Consider the following 21,905-nt stretch of genomic DNA (forward strand, 5'->3'; position numbering starts at 1 on the left):
ACCCGAGTTGGAATTGGATAAAATATTACTGTAGTATTATTATCATATATGCCGACCGTAGATCTACGAGAAACACGAGGTATGCCGTCTTGATTAGATGCAGAGGTTTTGCCCATATCAAAGAACAACATAAATCTGTTGATGCATCAGAGTCCTGTAAAACAGATAGGTGGCTTTGATATCCTATACAGTCAAATTAATGAGCAAGTTTTGAATTTGCACCATGCATCCCAATCCGGCAAGTAATTAAGGCAAATCACGAGCTAGAATTATATTTCTAGCACAAATGTTTATCGGTTACCCAAGATACATTCGCATTGATCACAAACAACCGAGACTATATATGATGTGTAGAAGGATCATATATGATATATACACGCACAAATGCTCATGCATAAGACATGAGAAAAATGAGGGAGTAAGAACAAAGATATATACTATATCGTCAGGGCTGCTTTTGCCCCTGCGTGTATATATAGTCGAGATGAGCCTCCAGTGTTCTTCTCATCAAGCACTCATCTTCTCCAAGTCCTTCGCAACTCTCCTCTTTATCTACCTTCTCAACATGATCATTCTACGTACAAGACCAAAGACACAGATTAATTACTAGCATCAAAATATGTGTATGAACCAGTACTCGAGCCAAAATCAGAAACAAATAATAATAATAATAATAATAAAGATGACCATCAGATGAGTTGATATGCATCATACCACACGATGACCATGATGAGTTTCCATCGGAGTTACGTCCTGAAATGTAGCCACCGGCCGGGCAACCGCGTAAGATAGGGTAAGAAAAAGTAGAAGGGATACGATGCAAAGGGTGCTAACCTTGGACATTTTTGTGATAGCTAGATAGTGCCTAATATTCTATATATCTATCTTCTCCCAAGAAGGGTAGGCAAAGATATGAAGACTGTTGAGGGCAATATATATGTATATTTATAGGGAGGGAGAGGAAGAGGGGCTTGCTGGGGAGGATGTGAGATGGGTAGTAGTTTATCCGGATGCTGAAAGTAACCCGGACGGCCCTGAATTTGTTTGACAAATGCTAGAAAAATGCTTGGCCTATCCTTTTCATGGTTGAATAATACGACTACTACAACTATGATGAATAATATGAACTATGAAGACCTCTAGAAGGTTCATGAATGGTGTAATACTCTATTGGATGGATTAGTCAAAATGGATGAAATATGTATGTGAGCAAGGACTTGTTATCTAGAAGAGACATTTGGCCGAGTGTTTCAGGTTTCTGGGACGTTGCCTTTTACACGGAAGTATCCTCGTAATCCCAAGCAATTGACTGCGGTTAAGTCGGAAGGTTCTATCTGTATGCTCCTACTATGCAGGGATGCCACGTACCATCACCATGCCATTTAAAAGTAATCCTGCCCACAACTTAATTTGGAAAATTAGATCAGCTTAATTAGCAATTTCTTTCCTATTTTGGGCTTTCATATTTGTAGTACAATCTCTCATTTGCACATTTTTTAAGTTGTGAGCTGTTTTCTTGAAAAGGTGAAACGTACATGGAAGTGGAAAACTTCAAGAATAAAGAGCAGCGGAATTAATGGAAAGTGTACTATTTCATTCTAGCATTCATTAAGCTCCCTGATTTGTTACTTTTTTTGAATTTTTTTTATCAGACTTTTGAAGTTCGTTAATTAAACTTAATCCCAAATTTAACTCCGAAAGTCGACAACTCTTGAGACAAACTTGATTTGTTACTTTTGAATGGTACGAGATATCTTTGGATTGATTAGACTTGAGAGAAGATCAATCGATCACGTACAAATGATTTAATTTCATGGAGAAAATCTTCAAAACTTGGTGAAAAGCAGCAATTAATGCAAGGACAACAATTAAAAATGATAAATACGGATGCATAAGTGCTAAAAACCAATTAACATGTTCATGATGATGTCCAATGTCCTTGAGGTGCAACAGCCCACAATGAGCAACACATATGCCGCCCGCACTGATCATGATGAAGTCTAGCATGCATGCTCCTGCTCCTCAGAGATTCTGTGAGTTGACCGGACCACGGGGATCATAACCCACAATGAATCAGTTAATTACTAGCACCGAGTGATTGTTATCTTGTACTCCCTCCCTTTTATTATAACTGACGTTTAAGAAATTTGCTCTAGTGTACTTTTATCTGTCGTTTTATTATCCCCATACAACATTAATTATTTTTTCACAATTTTACCCTTTTATCTCTCTTTTCCAATACAGGGTTCTTAATTACTACTTTTGGCCTAGTAAAACAGCACCATTTAGTACTCTAGTGAGAGAAAACATGGGTAAATTGGACAATTAATGAGGGTATAAAAGGAAAGTAGTATACAGATTTAAGCAATGAAAATTTTTTTTTAATTGGTGTGCAAAATCTTAAACATCAGTTATAAAAAAAGGGAGGGAGTATTAAGGAAAGATCCACTTGCATAAAATGGCTAGTTCCAACAATGCAAAAGTTGACCATGAGCCTTACACACACACATACATACATATACACATATGGTGGGGTAGGTTTAAAAATTAAAAGTTAGAATGTTCATTAGGATGATAAGTGAGCCATAAAAGGTGATGGAAACTTTTCTGTTTTGTCAGAATTTCAACTTTATAACTCCACGTTAATCTTGTCACCACTATGACTATATCTTTTCAACCTCCACCTGATCAGTTTCTTGAGATACGAACAGACAATTCTAGACAATTCTGCAATTGTCCCATCAAAATGCCCTAACACACACACAAAACGTAGTTGATCGAGGAGGAAACATGCAACCTGCGGTGGAGGTTGGAAGGTTGAGTTCAATCATTATTAATGAGGTGCCGCCATTTGATTATGGACTGCTAGAGATTCTTGGTGGAACCAATGGTTATAAAACTTACAATACATGTTTTGTGGCCTCAATCATGCAACCTGTGAAGCCTTTTGCCGCGGTCGATGGTTATTGCTATCGGCCGCTCGTACAAATACCATTAGTCTCAATCATCATGCATGCATGCATGCCTCTGCCGCCCGGGTCTCTGCTTTTGCCCGGACGTTTGTGCTGACTAGTGACTACACACGCACATACATATATATATATATGTATATATACAAAACAAAAAGGAAAAAGAAAAAGGAGATTGCAGAAGCAGAAAACACAATCACAACAGTTACACAAGTCCTTTCACCACTTGTGAAATGCAGTTTCAGGTTGTCGGAAAAATTTTTTGACCGTACTCTGACTTGACAAAAGAATAAAGAAAAAGAGTAACGGGAAGAACACTTCGATTAGGAAAATTTGGCTGGTGATTTCAGCGGGCATGCATGGGCTTGCATTTTGCGGATAGATACGTCTTTGCTGAACTTGTAATAACACAGCCCCGATTCCATTCATTGGCTATCTCTGAATAGACATTAATCATCATCTTATAAAACTGGTAATCTTTGTTAGCTCCACAGCCTATCCATACCCAATGACCAACTTTTGTGAACAAATTATTTACCTCCTAATTCTCCACACACTACTTGGAAGTAAGGGTGGATTTGGAGAGCCCTTTTTTTTATTTATTTTTAATAACTGCATTTTGAGTTTCACCTGTGTATAAAACAATTATCGATTTAGTTCAAAGCGGTAAGTTTGACAAGAAATTATCAGGCTGTTTCTTCCATTGAACTGAATTTATTAGGTAGTGCAAGATGCACAAAGAAAGTTCAAGAGACGAGGCAAAAGCCATGCAACAAAACCCAATGCTTAAACGGAGGCATTAGAACCAGCAGCTGTTATAAGCATAAAAAGGAACAGAAAAATATAGAATTTTGTGACACTGATGAAAGTCAATCTGCAGAAAAAAGCATAATGGAGCTATTTCGATCGCACTCTCAATACTCAAGTGTTATCAGGATACAATCGGTGAATGCACGTTGCACAACCTATACACCACCCGAAAACCTGTTTATCATGGATGCTAGGAATGAAGCCCTAAGGATTCACTGGGTAATATTAATCTGTCAAGCCTTAGAAATAAGAAATACCTAGTAGGGTCAGACTGAGAGCCACGGCAGGTACATAATTCAAAATTTTAGATAGCATCTCTATGGTTATTTGATCTCAGAACAATACGATTACAGCTAACAAGATGGCCAAATTGCCAAGAAAGGAACCGAAAGCGCCAAGTTCAAAATCTTTTTTCCTTCCATAAATATCTCAAAAAACTCTATGTTGCTTATGACTCTACAATATCAAAAGTCCACATGACAATTAAAAAGACTGGAGCAAATCTAATCTGAAGTACACTTACTGCAGCAGAACTCTAAGCAAATTCAATGCTATTTACAAGAGACGAGCAAGAATTATAAATTATTACTCCAAAAAGCTACCGAACCTCCCCATCCTCATCAATTTCTCCACCCCTGTACTCATCATGATCACCACTCCTGTAAGAATCCCTATGATCTCTCCTCTGTTTCTTGTATTGGCTATCTGAAGCAATTTCGGGAGTCCTCGAGTGCGGTTCCACCTATCATGCAGAAACTAGATTTTGTAATCTTAACTTAAATGATCATACTACAAAACAGAAAGACTGTATAACCATTTAACAGATAAATGAGAACGAGAGTGTATTACCCGCTTCAATTTTTTGCGTTCATCACTGTGTCTGTGAGAGTTCCTAGGCCGATCTTTCTCGTTTTCATCCAAACTTGTATTGTCACTTGAGTGCCGCTTCCTGTGTTTACTGTCCCTGTCTCTGCCTGACCTTTCTCTCTCTTCAAAACTGTGGGACTCTGTTCTATCACTGTCCGTTCCATCACTCTTGGGTCTCTCTTTCCCTTTCCTGCTTTCAACTACTTTCTCCTTGTCTCTTCGGTGTTTCTCTTTCTTCTTCTCCCTATACCTTCTGTCTTTATCTTTTCTGGCCTGCAAAACAATAATAATCATCTCAAATTGCATGAATTGTAATCAAAAGTGAACTGAAAGCTAAAGGTACACACTAAAAGGCTGAAATTATAAGTTAAAATTTGTCTTCTACAAACCCATGAAATCTCGAGCAACTCCACCACAAATAACATTTGCAGGAGAATAACACATGATTAACCAATTCATGTCTCAAATAAAATTACTATAGATAGTAAATAAAGGCATAGTTTGGGAGGTCATAATAACAGGATACCATCTCAACGTTGACAGTTACAATAAGAGTACAATATTGAAACTCTTGTGAATTTCTTCTGAATTCAATGACAATCAACCTTCCTCCATATTAAGATCGCAACTTCTAAATACGTAAATACGTGTATCCCTTTTCTTCTTAACAAGTGTACCAAGTTACCAACTAGCAGTCTCTTCTCTATCCAGAAGAGTTGGTCTCAACTTTTGTAAATTTCACCACATGCCAGGAAGCATTTTAAGGAAGTAACCTCAATGGGTTAATCGCCATAACTAAGTAGTAATGGATAAGCATAAGATCATCAATACAATTGAAATACCTTATCCTCCCTATGCTTTCGTTCCTTCTCTTTTGCCTTTTCCTTTTGTTCCATTATGAACTTTTCAAAAGTTTCCTGAAGAAAACTCTCTTCTCCAATGAACCTAAACAAGAGCATGGTTGTTCAGATCTGTCAATAGACATTAGTTGGAGCAAGATATCACAAAAGAGTTTCAATCTATCATACAAAGTCAAATTAGCCAAACATTTCAAAACTTAATTAGTTGTGAGAACCAACAAATCATCAACCAAAAGTAATTCACTGGGATGAAAAAGAGAACACGTGCAAAATTTATGGGCAATGGGAATTTTTATTTTCAAATGCAAAAGAGAAAAAGAAAACTATACATGGAATTGTCACCAAGCTGTAGACATCCAAAAGAGAGCTGCATAATCCAGTTATATACGATACAAAAGGGTTCAAATATCCAAGCAAAAAAAATCCACCAAACTTCTCCTTTTCAATGAATTAAAACATTTTAAAAACAAATTAAAAGTTGGAATTCAAGTCTCTTTTATGAGTTTTAATTTTTCCAACCTGCCTTCTCCAATTTCATAACTCAATTTTTGAGCCCTCGAGCTACCTTCCCTAAATAAGTCTATTTGCTTAAATTTCTCCCAATCTGATTAAGCAACCTCATAATCCCTTAATAATTCTCACCATATCCAATATTTTATAAGATACATCCTAGTGCAGTGCAAAGACTTAGTCGAGAACCGGTTCGCACAATCACAAAAAGCATCTTTGTCCTTCCCCTTTTTAAATAAGGCAGGCTATACTCAGAATGCAGGCAGTTCAAAATCCTGCAACAGAACCAACCCAATAACTGTGTGCAGTGCCCAAACCCTCTTAAACTTTATACGGTGCTTACACAAGGCAATTGAACATTTTCTCAAGCATCTTTCACCTAGGAGCTCTATTTAGCATTTCTTTTTCAAGGTAATTGACAGGAACCACTAGACCCAACTGAAACTCAAATTTCACAAAGACGATACTTAGAGAAGTTTGTTCCTCTATGCATCCTGCAAAAGCAAAGAGTTCCCCATTAGATATGCCCTCTTAATCCCTTCAAGCCTCCTCTTGCCAAACAAGAAGAAAATCATTTGAGCAGCAAAGCAATGAAGTGCTGTTGCGCAAATCTCAATATTTCTCCAAAGCATTGACCATCAAGCTGCAGCCAACGGTCCCATTGACCTCATCAACCACAAATCCCCATGGAAACCCATCTAATTTCAGCTCATGTCATACTTAAGTGAGTCAAGAAAACAAATTTGATTCCCTCAAACATTATGGCCCATAAATCGACTCTTTAAAGCATTGTCACCCATAAATATTTCCAGCAAAAAATATGGCCGAAAGCACTAAACTGTCTAGGACAGACATTTCTGTTTCTTGCAGACTAACAGCATAAACTGGAGACAGCTCCTTTCTAACAATATTCACATCTTGAATATCAACAAAACCCGACTTCATCTCTTTGATTAGTCATGTTTATCAAATATACCTTTCTAATTTGCATTCAGCACTCTCATCTATTTGACTGAAAAATATATGTTCCAGGACAGTTGCTTTTACTGACAGAAACTAGAATGAGAAAATCTTTGCCAGAAATTTTTCATGTTCTGCAACATGACTTTAGTGTAAATGTTGTCTAGGTATAGCTCAATGGGAAAGTAAATATGGATTAGCCAACAATGTTATCTTGCCTGTGTTCAATAAGTTGTTTCCAGTCCTCCCATCTTGAAGAAATTGAAATTTCCTGTCAACCAGCAAACAAATAACAGTTAAGGTTGCCTTATTTAATATCCTGCCACAACAAAGTAATTTAAAAATATTGCAAACAAAACTTGAGTTTTTCAGACCTTTGAGCCATGCAGAAATTGATAAAGGTCATCAGCAAGACGTTTACGCCTCTTAGCTTCTTTTTCCTCCTTTTCCCTAGCTCTTTCCAGTAGCTCATCAAATACAAGCTGCAATGTGGTAATGCATGCATTAGATTTTTGAAGTCAAATGACCAACAGTAGAAAGAATATCCCTTAGGCAACATGTGCTAACATCAGAGGAAGCAGAACTTAACTAATTCAGATTATCCATGCAAATAAATAAATAAATAAATAAATACTTGCTCTTCTCCTCTCACTTTATGGTCATCAATCAGGGAAAAAAAAATGATAACGATTTTAAGCCTCCTTCAGATTACCAACACCAGAATGGCATAACAACAAATATTGGTCTAACAAGTGGAAATTGCCAAAAATTAAGCCTGATGGAAGCACCATAATCAGATGGTTCAATGAAATCCATGTCCACCTATCATGATTAAGCTGCACTCCAGTCATACTTTCTTCCAATGCTTCTTTACAACAACAATTTCCTTATCCTGGAATCTTTATCTTTTGTAAGAAGCACAGAAGCTCCTAAGTTCCTTGTCACTTTATCTAGAACAACTCAACAAACCATCATTGACTCGTATTCTTCAACTTTGCATACGTATTTGACATTCCTCAATTAAAAGCCAATGCGTGCATAAATCTGGCAAATGATAAAGAACTAACCATCTGGTCATTGTAATAAGCATGCAAGTGCAACAGCATATCCATCACTTCATGGATGGATTGTTTTATTCGGTAAAAAAGACCACGATAACCAAACACCACAAACAAGCATGCCATAGCACAAAATCATAGTCAAATTTTGAACACCTTCAATAGGTTTGTGTTCACTTAATCCATCAATTCGTCACACTAACTCTATTGCTAAATCTAACAACATTGCACACAGAGAGTTTAACCAGTAAACATCATAGACAGTCATCCCAAATTCTTCACTGAATCCTGAATGTGAACCTTTCATATCTTAAAGGCAAGGTGAGCTTTAACTAAAATAGATACCAATACAACATATATGTTCAAAAAACTTCCAGCAGGAAAATCTACATGTACAGGAAAAACTTACTTTTAAATTAACGTCTGAAACTGGTGAACCGACATCTTTTGCAATTGCAGCCTTGAAGTCGTCAAGAGTTGAAGATGATGTCAAACTGATCTGCAAGCCAGCCAAGAAAGCAATGGTAAATATCTATGATAAATAAAACTTAAACCTAAAGAAAATAAATACCTCTCTGATGTTGACTGCATCTCTTATCTGGGCCTTATCATCCAAATACTGCGACCAATATTTATTGTTCCAAGTGAGTGAGTATAAATAATGCTAAATTAGAAACAAGAAATACAGCCTCAGGATAAGTGATGCACAAGGAATTTCGTAATAACGAAAAACAATATACTGGACTATAGCCTTTAAGGACTCATGATTGGCCGTTTGATCTTGATCTAATCATGCTTCATTGCCACAAAAACAATTTAATAATGTGTAGTATATGAAGCAGAAAAATTGTCATCTTTTGGCAAGGAGCAGAAAATCTACTGCACAACTGATGCAACACCACGATACACGAGTACTATTTTGATCAGATAAATAGATGAACAATTTTAAAGATAGTCAAACTCCAATTTAACATGATAAGCTTTCTCACCAATATAAGATAGAGCCAAAAATATAGACATCGCTGAGTAAAGAGATGAACTAAAAATTATTGATTAAACTGAATCATGAAACTAAAAAGTAAAATGACAACCTATCTTCTAATCCTCCAAAAATCACCCCATCAAATGCCCTTGTTATCCCTAAGTCTAAGAGCAAATCTATACATATGACCATGGGGACAATTGCCCCCACTATGCACAAGAATATTGACTAAATTATAATTCCACTAATAGCTTGAGCATTGAATTAGAACTCAAAATGCCAACCATATGTCAAATTTAACCAAAATGTATCTATAATTGCTGAGAGAAACTTTCAAGATGCCAACCAATGCACCAAATTCTTGACAAGATAAACAATAAAAAGATTAGCATTCACCTTCTTTACTAGCTCCTCCGAGACATCGTCAAAAAGTTCTTTTGCAGTTGACCCTGAGGAGTTTGATGAGACAGCCAGATAAGCAGGCGAATCTTTAACCTACAACCATGTTCAAGAAATTAAGATAGAAACTATGACCAGAAATTGCTATATGTTTCCAAAAAAAAAAAAAAATTAAGACAAAGTGATCAACTTTTTCCTTTCCACAACACAATCCACTTTTGCTTTTTCTACAACACCACATTTTACAATCATATAATGAAATAATAGGATGACAGTTGGGAGAGATACAAGTCAAATGAAATACTAGAATCATGCATCTTGCAATCCTAAATGAAGATTTATGAGCAATCAATGTGTTTGGAGTTAAATGAACGCTAAAGCTTGTTAAACAAGGAGGTCTAATGTATCATGTCCTATTTTTGTTACTTTTGTTCATGGATTAGGTGGAATTGGGGATCACTATTTCCCCTTACCATGTCTGTCCCATCTACATGAGACAACACAATTCCCTCTATAATTATGACAGAGGAGAGGCAATAGGATTATGTGTTGAAATAAAAATTAGCAAACCACAAAATGACTTTACTCATTCCCAATTATCTATAAATCCATTAAGCCATTCTGAGACAATCCTAAAATATATTTTCTCTCTGTTAAAGTAATTGTTCATTTATCTAGTCTAAACCAAACAAAGAGTGACTGACTTGAAAAGTATTAGAAATCCAGGGATATAATCCTGGGACTAAGACTCTAGGATAATCAATCCCACCCAGTCCAGTCTGTAAGCGAAGTGTCAATCATGTTAACTGCAGCATATGAAATCAAACGTATCATTATACCCTTTTCAGCTTATGTTATCTAGAGGAGAAAGCAACCAACTCGATGCTTAGTTGTTTGCATGAGAACACAATTACTAACCTGAATACAGTAATCACGCCAGAGAGTTTTTGCAGTGAGTATGCCCGCTGCAACATGCTCCTCCATCAGCTTGCGGAATTCGTCACGTTTTTTACGCTCTGCTTTTCTTTGTTCTTCCTAATTTAATAAGAAACGAAGGAGAACTAATAATATGCATCAAAAACTTTGAAAAGTAGAACCTAAAACTTAGACCAATCATTAGTACCCTCCGCAATTTCAATTGCTCCTCTTCTTCCTTCTCTAGATCACGAATGTATTCCTGCCAAGTCAACATCAACGAGGGTAATATCCAGACCATTGATCATAGACTCTAATATAGAAAACCACTAAATTTTTTCAAATAAAATGGCATATTGAATATCATAATTACACCAACTCTAGATCAACCTTCACCCTTCAAGTATATTTTACTTGTAGCTTCTAAATCAAGAAAACTGAATTAGATATTTTCAGACTTCCAAAGTCATAGTTACATGTAATTACAAGCTTCTGCAAGTGTAAATTAACCAACGTAATAAACAAGCAGTACCTGAAATATTTCCAAGCGATCAATTTTTTCAAGGCGTGAGCACCTTTCATCAGCCTCTAAGCGATCTTGAACTTTTCGCCACTGGCTGCTTGCCTGCATAATATAATCACAATAGTAAGGAAGAATGCATTTCAAAAGTGTGCATGACGAGAATTAGAACTCCTCAACATAAATTACCTTTATAAAATCACAAGATTTAAGAAATTCTAAATATTCCACTCTATTATGTTTCTGCTCTTCCATAGCTTTTGCCCGTTCCTAATCAAAATCTCAAAACAGAGGTATTAATAGCATTGGAATTTTAGGATAGATCTGCAATCACCAATTTACTACCTTATTAAAAAATAATAATAATAACCCGTCAAGTAACCAAGTCTGTGTCACCACTTACCCAACAATGTAATGGCACAACCATTCAAACTTCTAACTACAGTAAATATACAAAGAAAAAGTCCATCATGTTGAGGTTATATGCATAGACCGTTACTGGTGAAGCCCTTAGACCATAACAACAGTGAAAGAAGAAAATTGTATCTGATACAAATTCATTTGAGTTCAGCTGATTAGTGAACCTGTAAATCACTAATCCACCTAGATGGTACATAAAGTGTGTGGTCATAATCCTATCAGAAGCAGTAGATCCTAGGATCTACCAGAATAAGTATCTCTAGCAAACCATAGTCTTGTTTCATTCTTATTCGTATTCAGTTGCTTTATTTTTTTTTGAGCAGATCACAGTGACAGTTAGAATGTACCTTCTTCTCAAGTTCCTCCTTATAATTTTCAAAAAGATCCTCACGATCTTTAGCTCGTTCAACTGCTTTAAATCGCTCATCATCTTCAAATATGGAAATTGCTTTACTGGATAGTGAAAGCAACTCAGTTAGTTGACAGTTCTAAAACAGAATTCACCATGAGAAATGTAGACTTCAACTATAATTAAATTGCAGCAAAAAGATTACATAAGGAATTCTGTCAAACATAATCTAAAGTAAAAGGCAAGAAGGATCACAATGCAGAAAAGACATACCTCCATCTTATGGATGGTGTGAGCTCTTTGGATTCCTGTTGCGAAGAAAAAACGAATAAAATTTGAAACACATTAGGAAAGTAAAATAAGTGGTGAGGCAGAAGAAATTCTTGTGCATATCAAGTTTTTTTTTTTTTTTTGTGGAATATAAAAGGGGGCAATATTGGCACTCCCAAAATTGTTAATAAAACGCCTGTCCATTGCCAAAAATAGAAAACCTGTATTCCAACTTATGTAGTGCCCAAGAGCAAATCTACCCATTCCCTTGTCCAGCACCCCAGCAACCACCCCCCTTTCCCGCATTTTCCAGTGCTCCCCCACCAATGCTCATCCCTTGCCCTGGCCAATCCAACTCCACAACCCGCTTTCCCCTCCTTCCATCTAAATGTTAAAAGTTATTCCAACAGAACAACTATATGCTGTTGTGAACGTCTCACCAAAAATTATGCAGGAAACACATCAAAACATAGCCTACGTTTCAACTCTGTTTGTTCCTTTTTTGGTTCATTCAGCTCATATCACAGTGAAAAACAAAATGTGAGGCTGCATACTTTTGCTTCAGTGTCCAAGCAGGCATGGTTTTTATCTAGAATCCCAATTTCTAGCAGCTGGGTAATTTGGGTGGCTGTGCAGGGGAGTAAAGGGACAGGGAAAGACCAAATGAAGCAGAAGACAACTAGGTTCGGGAGCATTGAGGTGTTGGGGAAGAGAAGACTAAGACAATAGAGAGGATTAAGGATGTTTTGGTCAATTTCCAGAATAAACTGTTGAGGGGTGCAGTGACAATATTATTAGTGCCAGTACTGCCACCCGCCCAAAAAAAAGGGGTTCAAAATAAAATCACTGATAAAGAAATACTTACTTCTAGCATCTTCTTGAAATCTTCCCGTGCTTTTTTCTGTCTAGCACGTCTCTCTTCAGCTTCTTGCTTTTTCTTTTGGCTCGCAAACTAGAAAACAGACCATAAACACAGTGGTTGACTCTTATTCTCGGGAACAAAAGCAATAGGTGGCAATTGAACATCCTCTGAAAGTCTTGTTTTCATATAACATATCAGAATGTCTTTGTGCAAAGCATTGATGAGAAACTAACCTCGTTAAAAGCTTGCTTCCTCTCTCCAAGGGATTTTAAAGCACCATATCTTCGATCATTAATTATTACTCTCATTGCCTGATCAAATTTCTACTTTAGCAAATAGTTATTTTGAATGAACTGGTATATATATTGGTAATCCAGTATGAACCTGATCCCAAGTCCAGTCTGACCCAACATTTTCAGTTTCCAAAAGGGCTTTGAATGCATTCTTTGCCTCCTGGAGTTAGTAACCAAGATAATATGAGATCAATGAAGTTAACAAATAACAAACAAAATTACAAGCAGTTTACAATACCAGCTTGTTCTCATAGACCAAGGGCCCCTGCTCAACTGTTTTCTCTTCGGATCTTGCACTATCTTTGATGTCTTTTCTGGCTTCCTTCAACGCATAAATCAGGAAGTCTCAGCGGTGGAAATCCATATGTACTCAATTGTAAGTACCATAAAAAAAACAGGCAGTTGTACCTCACTATTTCCTGGAGAAACTCCAGCAACTGAAGTATCCGGAGCAGACAAAACAGCACAACTACTTCTGCAGTAACAAAGGCAGGATACTAATTATAATGACTGCCAATTTCAGAAAGCAACCAAACATAGAAAAGCAACAAATTCTATACACTGGTGTTCTAACAGTAGTTTCCAAGGCAACTGAGACTGCATCCTTGTCTAAGACAGCAACAAATGGTGTATGAGATTCTAAAGAAGTCTGCATATCAACATCGTCCATTGCCACAGGAGAAACCTCAGCTGCTGGGATTGAAGATTCAGGAGTCACTAAAGATTGTTCAGTAACAATTGGTGCCACCGGATTTGGGCTTGACACAGCAGGTTGAGCAGGGAAAATAGATGCTTCTATACTGGAAGATGATGCATTGACTTCAGAAGTGGAGACAGCAGCTGAGTCCTGAGAGCTTGCATCCTTTCTTTCTTGTGTTTTATTCAAAGAGTCCAAATTTACACGTTCACGAGCCAACTGCATGCATAAAAACCAACAGCTAAACCTCAAAATTTAAAAGAAGCTGGAGATAGTCTCCCTCCCTCTGTAAGTTCAAGAAGATGAAAAGGATGAAAACAATAAGATCAGCAACAAATTAATCAACTAAAAGAACCTTGACTTCATCAGGGATACGCCACTTCGATTGTTTAGTAACTCTATTGTAGTAATACCTGCGTCAGATAATTACACATTTTTTGTATAAGTAACTGAATACTATAATCCATGTGTTCAAGAACGAAACATGAACACAACAAATAGGATAGTCTTATTGTTTCACGAACTTCCTGCCATCAGGACTAGTATATTCTCTCCAGTCAGTTGAAGCATCAGCCCTCTGTATGAATAGGAAGCAAAAGCCATGTCAAATTGAGATGAAAACCCTAAGAATAAATGGTTACTTGGAGGCCTAACACATTAATTGGTAACACATGGTCAATATGCTATAGAAAAGAAGGGAAATAAAAATCAACAATGATAAGTGGCAGAAGCTTACGGTATAGATGCAATATTACAGTTCTCAACCATTAAGACCTGTCTATCCATCGAATTCCAACCAAAACCTAGTATTTAGAAGTCATACCTTAAATTGAGATCAAAGCAAAACAGATGACACAGTATATGATACCTAAACTTCAGAAGTTGAAATTCCATAGCCAATGACATGACATGCCAAGATCAGCTAATTACATCCATATTACAGCAGAAAAGCAAAAATACTGTAGTACGGATTCAATTCTCAGGGTTAACTACAGCTCACCTCCTTGGGCATATTGTTATTCATGTCAGGCTTTGGTTTTAGAGAATTTTCTCAAGCAATATCTTCTCACCCACCTCATACCAAAATTACCTAGACGGGCCATAGAATTGGCAAAATCTACACCAACGATATGATGGTTACAAACAAGGATCACTCTTGGGAAAAACTGTAAAACAATCAGAATAAGAGTATACATTTGCTAAATTCAAATGGAAAAAAAGAAAAGACTGTTGAACAAACTCCTCATCCCTCTACCTAGCATCTGCTTCACCTGACTAATATTTCATGATAAAAACTAAATTTTGGGCTGCGTGGTTTTAGTAATCTAGAACACACGTTAAAATAGCTAAATTTACCAAGACTCAAGCAATTTAGTAAAGTGCAATAGGAATCTAAGAACTGCAGTATAGTCTACATACCTACCTACCAACCAATTGACCAGACTGCATACACCCATTGGCAGCTTAAGGCAATAGGAATCAGCCAATTCATAAAAGGGTATGGAAGTTGATCAAAAACTGAATCAAAATAAGAACTGCCCCATCCAGGCAGATAGTTATGGAAGCAATAGGCATGAGTTGCAATGTCAAAGTCATCTCCATCTCAGAAAAGAAAAATACGATATACACAAGTGGTGAAACACCCTGCAGAGTAGAAAGGCAATTTTTGGGAACAGGAAGGGAGAGGAAATTTCTAAAAACCCTTCTGATGAAGCAAAGAAAGTCTAGGAAATGGAAGGCAGACTCACTACATTTAACTAATGCTAGCTGGCATCCAAAGGAAAGGCTTGCAGTCCCTTGACAACATATCCTTGTTTTGTTTATGTCGCATATAAATAAAGTATGAAAATAGATTTAAAAAGTACAGAAGAAAATAAAAGGTAGCAGCTATTACCACTACATTCTTCTCTCCACAATTTACCACTACATATTAGGTAGCAGCTATGTTTAATCTCCTATCATCGCTACAGAGGAAAAATAAGGAAACCATTCTTCAGAAATTAACTGCAAGGAAAATTTTTTCTGTGCTCTGAATCTTATAATGCCCACCCTTCCTTTCCCAAAAATGATCATAGGGAGAAGGAAGTAAAGAAGATAAAAGTGAAGAAATACAGGACAGTAAAAGGAGGCAGGGAGAAAACGTTTTTAAATATGGTTTCATACGAATTTGACTGTCACCTGATGTTAAATCAGGGGTTGGCATAAATAAATAGAAGAGATAGTCTGTCAAAAAAAAATGGCCTCTAACAACAATAGCGCATGTCAGAGAATAAGCTTGAACTGAAATAGCTAGTAAAACAAAAAAAAAACTGTTAGAGAACTAAATTAAATAGCAAACTAATTAAAAGAGACAAGATGCTAATCCTCTCATGACTAGATGTTGCAACTATTTTACATCCTAACTTGAAAGATCTTTGTATCAGGAAAAGTTTAATCATTCTACTTCACATCGCATAACATATTCTCCAGGAGGTTACATGTACAACTGGAAAATTATGACTCACTTCAATCGGTGTCATTAATGCTAGAGGCTTCTCCCAAGTAGAAAGCCTTGTCAACCTATTGTAATAGTACCTGCAACAACCATTTGCAGGAGAATGACAAACAATGCATATTTAAATACAGAAATATATGACAAAGGAAAAAATTATCTTAGCTAAATCAATAATCAACTCATAATGCTAGAGTTGGAAGAGAAACTCATATAAGGATTAATAACACCAAATTATGCATTTTCTAAATGCAAAAGTTACTTATGCAATTCAATGCTAGCCAGATTCAAGAAAAGTACGTACAACTTTTTCTTTGGTAGATCACTGAAACATTAAAAATGCTCTTTTTTATTCTGTTGGGAAAAGAATATGACTTCCACCACCAACACTACTCACATCAGAGTTTAGGAAATTAACTGACACAGTTATCACGTAAAAACCACTGGCCATTCTTCATTTCTAGGTCCTGAAACTACATGGCATCAAGTTATTGGAGTTACAGAATAAATATTATAAATCGATTGCTGCTTTATATGCATATGTTCCTGCTAAATGAATGACATTACAAAGATGTCATGTGCTTGCTTACCATGTGACTCAACAAGACCGGCAGTCTTTTATGAGCAAAATTCTCATCTTTGATTACATAATCAAGCTTCAGATAAGGAAAGCACCAGAAACAATAACAGCACTTGAACTTAGGTTCTCATTGATGTTATCTTGAGAAACATAAGAAATCCATGTTCAACAAAATCTACAACTTCTCAAATAAATCACTTACTTTTTCCCGTTACGAGCTGTGTGCTCTATCCAAAGCAAAGAAACCTTTTCACCAAGGTCAGGTTTGGAAGTTATTTCCTGAAATCAAAAGGAACATTAAGAACCAACAGAAACCACAAGAATGCAGTGTCATACCAACAATGAACATGAAGTAGCTAGAAAGAAGGAAATTGAAAAGTTAATTTAGTATATCTCACTGGGTTTGCAGCACTTACACATGGTTCTTGTGTCTGCTGCACAGGTGTAATAGGTTTTGTACCCTGATTTCCATTTGATAACCAAGCTTGTCCCTCAGCAGGAAAATTCAGAAGTGTTGTCTGGGACATTGGCTGGTGCTGGGAAGCAGGATCCACATTAATTTGCTGCAAGCAACCGGATGATAACAATAACTAGTCAAAAACCAATTTCAATATGTTAAAGACTTCAAACTCGATTTCTATCACACACCAATGTCTGTTCTTACAGTATTTGATGATGAAAGAGGCATTCTGGGTCCACCAAAGCCTGGCATATAGTTATTTGAGATCTGTGTACTTTGCTGAGGCTGTCCAGGAACAGGTGTAGGAGGTCCGCTCTGCTGAAAATCTTGCAGGGGCCTTGCCTGTGCTTGAGGCAGACCTTCTCCTGCTGGAGGAGGTCTAAGAGGAAGCTGATGCATAGGTTGGTGAAACTGAATTTGTGGAGCCGGAGGAAGAGGTGGTGGGGGCATTCGGACGTTTGCATGTCCAAGAAATGGTTGAGGAGCCAAGGCAACATATGGCTGTGTCTGCTGTGGTGGGGGCACAGCCCGGTACTGTTACAAACATGTGTCACAAAATTATCCATTTGGCATTACTATGAAAAATTTATTTGGCAGCATGAGGCCAGAGCAACAATAAATGTGTGATTATCAAAATCTGCAGTGCAAAATTACTATATAAACTAATTCAACCGCTTAAAAACATAATGCAAGAAAACCTTACTTGCAGGGGCATGGATGGAAGAGCACTTTGTGGAGGACCAAGAGAACCAATTAGTGGAGGCCGATGGGGCTTTTGTAGAAATATCATGAACCAAATAAAAACATGTAGCAATTAGCAAACCATATTGAAATTAATCAATGTTAGATAGCATGAGTACAAGTATTTCAATCATGCTCCATATTAATCTTGAAATTCAGAAAAAATTTGAGTTTCAAAAGGCAAGAGGAAGATGTAATGCACCACCATGCTTCATGAGTGCTAGTCGCTTAACAAATATTAATTGTTGAAGAATAAAAGAGTAATTGTATGCTCCTACATTCCAAAATCAGTAGGACATACAAAACAGATCAATATATTCTGGGAAAAAAAAAGACATTTTCCAAGTAAGCCATTCAAATAAGCAAAAATATTTAATCAACATTTCCTACAAAATCTAGTATTCTGCAATCAACTCCCAAATTATCTTTAACTTGCATCAGACATTTGCAAATTCCTAATTTCCACGAGTCAATGGGAAGAATTGCAATTCAACTAGGATTTCACTGCTAAAAATATTCAATCTAGTAATGTTAGTCATCTATTTTAGACACATTGATTCAGATGTTAACAAGCCCAAATAAATGCACTACTTTCTCGATTTTGAACACAAGCCACTTTCACTGAATTTGCATGCGGAAGTCGCATGATCTTTAGTTTTAGGGCAGCGTCCAAGTGAGAAGATTTCCCCTTAATGATGGAAAAACAAGACTAAAGCATATTTGTAGTAGAAATTTGGTATATATTTTTTCCTTTTTTTCTTATAGGGAAATCGACATTTCTATAACAAACAGCTCCCCGTTTACAAGAGGTCGTACTCAAAATTGAAATTCAAAATGGTGCCAAAAATGCTTTGAAAACTTTGAGGACCAATTTGGCAATTAAGCCAATCCAAATGGTCAATTGACAGGGATCTAGGATTCTTGTTGCTGTAATTAGAAGAAAATCTTGATACAAAATTAAGCTAGGAATGTGCTGCCATAAACAAGTCAAAATATAATTTAATCAATGTTGGCAAACAAGTCAATGACACAACTTTATATGGCAATGCATTAGATGAAAAAATGGAAATCAAAGCACATGAGGGTAGGTTAATTTTCCTTAGTCGATTCCCCTCATGAAGGTTTTCTATCATAACTTCCCTTCATTCCAACAAAACCTAACAATTGAATATTCACCTAGCATCACGGCGTAACTTCACTTGGCATCAATTGCTTGAAATCACAAACATTTTCATTTGCTACAATACACATATCACTATATTCTGCAGGTTTTGTACACCCATGAGGACTCAATGGAAGAAGCAAACAATGATATTCTCCATAGTAATCCAGAAAATGAAGTGTATCTACTCTACAAAATCTTGTGCAATATATGAAAACCTTTAATAGAACAGGTCAAAAACAGAGGAAGAAGAAAAATAATGGAGAGATTTTACCTGCATTCCAGTGTATTGAGAATTATTTGCCATGGCTGTGAAAATGTCAATTCCTGAAATTTTTCCAGAAAGCAAGCAAGCAAGCATTTTATTTGGTATGGCCATAAGGTACATCTAAACAGTCTTGAAAAGCCATACAATAAATAATTGGAAAACGCATTATTTAGTATTGATATAGGAACCATCACTATCAACACATGGCTGTGAAAATGTTAATTCCTCAAATTTTTCCAGAAAGCAAGCAAGCATTTTATTTGGTATGGCCATTAGGTACATCTAAACAGTCATGAAAAGCCATACAACTAATGATTGGAAAACGCATTATTTAGTATTGATACAGGAACCATCACTATCAACACATATAAACTTGTTTAGCTGAAAAACGACATCCTAACAACCCATTCTGGCTTCAAAGATACTAGCAGATGCCAAATCGATAATAATACCAAAAGAGCAAAAACAAAACGTGGCATTCGTCTCTACAATGGAACAGATGAGACCGGAGAGACAATCATTTGATCGCAACTTTCTAAATCTGCTTTTCTTGCATTGTTTTTAAAAAAAAAAAACTTCCATAACAGAAAAGCGTGGGAACATATTTAAAAAGGCCACGTTAGCAGCAGGAGATCTACGCGCCAAAACAATCAAAAAGGTTTCGACATCATTTTCTGGCCTAAAATAGGAATAACAGCAAAACTTCCAGCAGAAAGCATAACAAACGATGAGGTTCTAGCCACATCCTAATTCCATAAACAGCAACGTTTAAAATCAAGCTTAATAGATGTCACATCCCTGCAATCTTCCTCATCACACATAAAAGGCAAATGAAACTGAACAAAAGAAGTGAATCTCTCTCAATCATTCCATTGATTTACTGATAACAAAAGAAATCTAATAACACGAAAACAACTCTCTCTCTCTCTAGAAATCTGATAACATGAAAACAACTCTCTTTCTTTTTCCTCATCTTTTTCCTTTTGGCAGGGAAGGGTGGAGTTCCTTTAAATCAGAATCTCATTAAAAATCATAATACCGATCACCTCATAAAAACATAAAAAAGATGACGAAACAACAAAGTTATCACAGAAAACCCAGAATTAGCACTGAAGGTCGTCTTAACGAGCAGGCGCACACGTATAAACAAAAACAAGTTACAACCTTGGAATCCCCTAAAACCCCAAAAACAGGTTGTCAAATAGAATTTCAATTCAATTAAGACCCCTGAAGAGCAGCATCCCGAATTCATTCAAGCTGTCTTGAAAGCCTACAAATTCAGCCCTAAAGCTATCTCTTCCTCTTTTTTTTAAGTCTTCTAACTGGATTAGTTCAACAAATTTACAGAAGGGGTTCCAAATTTTATTAAGCAATCTTCAAGTTAATGGAATTGAACTAAGAACTCAACAGGGGTTCAAAAATTGTGAATGCAGATTAAGAACGGAAAAAAAAATAAAAAAAAAAAACGTCGGTCAGGGAAAGAAACAAAGAGCAGAAAAGATCGAACCAGTCCGTCAGTATGAGTCCGAAGATTTGTTTTGTACCTTTTTTTATTTGGGAATTGATTTGGAATTCAATTCAAATGAAGGGTGTTTAGTTCAATAAACTAGGCCTGAGTGAGTTGGAGATACAGAGGGGAGAGGAAAGCACATTCTTTTTTGGAAGTTTTGTGAGGTGAAGCTGAAACTGAAACGGAAAGGGGGCTTTGGGAGTGATATTTATACACGACCGGACGCACACAAAATAACAAATAAAACAACGTGAAGATGCACTGTACTTACCATCTCCCTCTATATCCCAAGTGCCCTGTTTGCGGTCTTAGTTGTCGTTGTTCTCTCTCCCCTGAATCCTGATGCCAATTTCACTTTCTTCTCCTTTTCTTTCTTTTATTTTCGGTCTCTTTTTGCCTATTTGGCTGCCTGCATAAGGCTACTTGGGTTACTTGGTACAAACATCCGTTCCATAAGCGGAAAGCTACGTCTAAAATAGTAGTATCAAATTCGCCTATAACACTTGTGAGATTCTTGTTTAAAGATTTGGCAAAAACATCTCCTCGATACTCCAACCATTAATCTTATACATTTTCAAGTACTCCAACTATACATTTTCAGCTAAAAAAAAAAAAACTATACATTTTCAGCTATTCAACTATTATTATTCGAATATTTGTAACCCTCTTATTTCTAAAGTATTCTTAAGTCTTCTGTCATTATTTTAAAATGATGCAATTTTGATCACCTTTAATCCTCCAACGGCCACTAATTATTATTAATTATTAGTTGACCACTATTCTAGTGTTGTCAAACATATATATATATATATATGTTTTTCGAGTATATTCTAAATTTGGATTCAAATTTCTTTGAATCTTCCTAGTTATGAGTAGATTTTTGTTTATATATTGTGCATGCTGCAGTGTCCATTAGTTTTAATAGCTCGAATAGACACGAGAGTCAAAAGTA

The 21,905-nt window shown here is 36.4% G+C and overlaps 1 protein-coding gene and 1 long non-coding RNA gene across 4 annotated transcripts; both read right to left on the reverse strand.

Annotated features, from left to right (window-relative positions):
• Nucleotides 1-243: 243 nt before the first annotated feature.
• LOC113761777 lies at nucleotides 244-931 on the reverse strand. Its single transcript, XR_003467156.1, has 2 exons — nucleotides 715-931; nucleotides 244-574 (listed from the first exon to the last, which is right to left on the reverse strand). It is a non-coding gene; the product is annotated as an uncharacterized LOC113761777 (long non-coding RNA).
• Nucleotides 932-4,172: 3,241 nt separating this feature from the next.
• On the reverse strand, nucleotides 4,173-21,310 carry LOC113763828 (pre-mRNA-processing protein 40A-like). Of its 3 annotated transcripts, none has more exons than XM_027307783.1 (29): nucleotides 21,225-21,310; nucleotides 19,450-19,502; nucleotides 17,976-18,044; nucleotides 17,477-17,806; nucleotides 17,229-17,375; nucleotides 17,015-17,091; nucleotides 16,246-16,315; nucleotides 14,266-14,318; nucleotides 14,097-14,154; nucleotides 13,605-13,960; nucleotides 13,453-13,519; nucleotides 13,283-13,366; nucleotides 13,136-13,204; nucleotides 12,985-13,062; nucleotides 12,755-12,841; nucleotides 11,893-11,927; nucleotides 11,618-11,723; nucleotides 11,040-11,120; nucleotides 10,863-10,955; nucleotides 10,539-10,592; nucleotides 10,334-10,450; nucleotides 9,413-9,511; nucleotides 8,606-8,653; nucleotides 8,444-8,533; nucleotides 7,351-7,458; nucleotides 7,195-7,247; nucleotides 5,489-5,591; nucleotides 4,629-4,919; nucleotides 4,173-4,521 (listed from the first exon to the last, which is right to left on the reverse strand). In XM_027307783.1, exons 2-29 carry the CDS (start codon nucleotides 19,480-19,482, stop codon nucleotides 4,378-4,380), a joined length of 3,000 nt encoding a protein of 999 aa, XP_027163584.1. In that variant the 5' UTR covers nucleotides 19,483-19,502; nucleotides 21,225-21,310; the 3' UTR covers nucleotides 4,173-4,377. The 3 variants fall into 3 exon arrangements, with proteins under 3 accessions (XP_027163584.1, XP_027163582.1, XP_027163583.1); XM_027307781.1 differs by having other exon boundaries at nucleotides 17,211-17,375; XM_027307782.1 differs by lacking the exon at nucleotides 21,225-21,310 and adding an exon at nucleotides 20,988-21,134 and having other exon boundaries at nucleotides 17,211-17,375.
• Between the last annotated feature and the right edge of the window lie 595 nt (nucleotides 21,311-21,905).

The sequence above is a fragment of the Coffea eugenioides genome, chromosome 2 (assembly GCF_003713205.1).
Source record: "Coffea eugenioides isolate CCC68of chromosome 2, Ceug_1.0, whole genome shotgun sequence".
Taxonomy (NCBI): Eukaryota; Viridiplantae; Streptophyta; class Magnoliopsida; order Gentianales; family Rubiaceae; genus Coffea; species Coffea eugenioides.

Coding starts and splice junctions, on each gene's coding strand:
- LOC113763828 (XM_027307781.1), bottom strand. CDS start 19,482: ATGGCAAATAATTCTCAATACACTGGAATGCAG. Junction 13,063..13,135: donor CAGACTGGACTTGGGATCAG/GTTCATACTGGA, acceptor AAATTTGATCAG/GCAATGAGAGTAATAATTAA. Junction 10,956..11,039: donor AATCTTGTGATTTTATAAAG/GTAATTTATGTT, acceptor TATATTATGCAG/GCAAGCAGCCAGTGGCGAAA.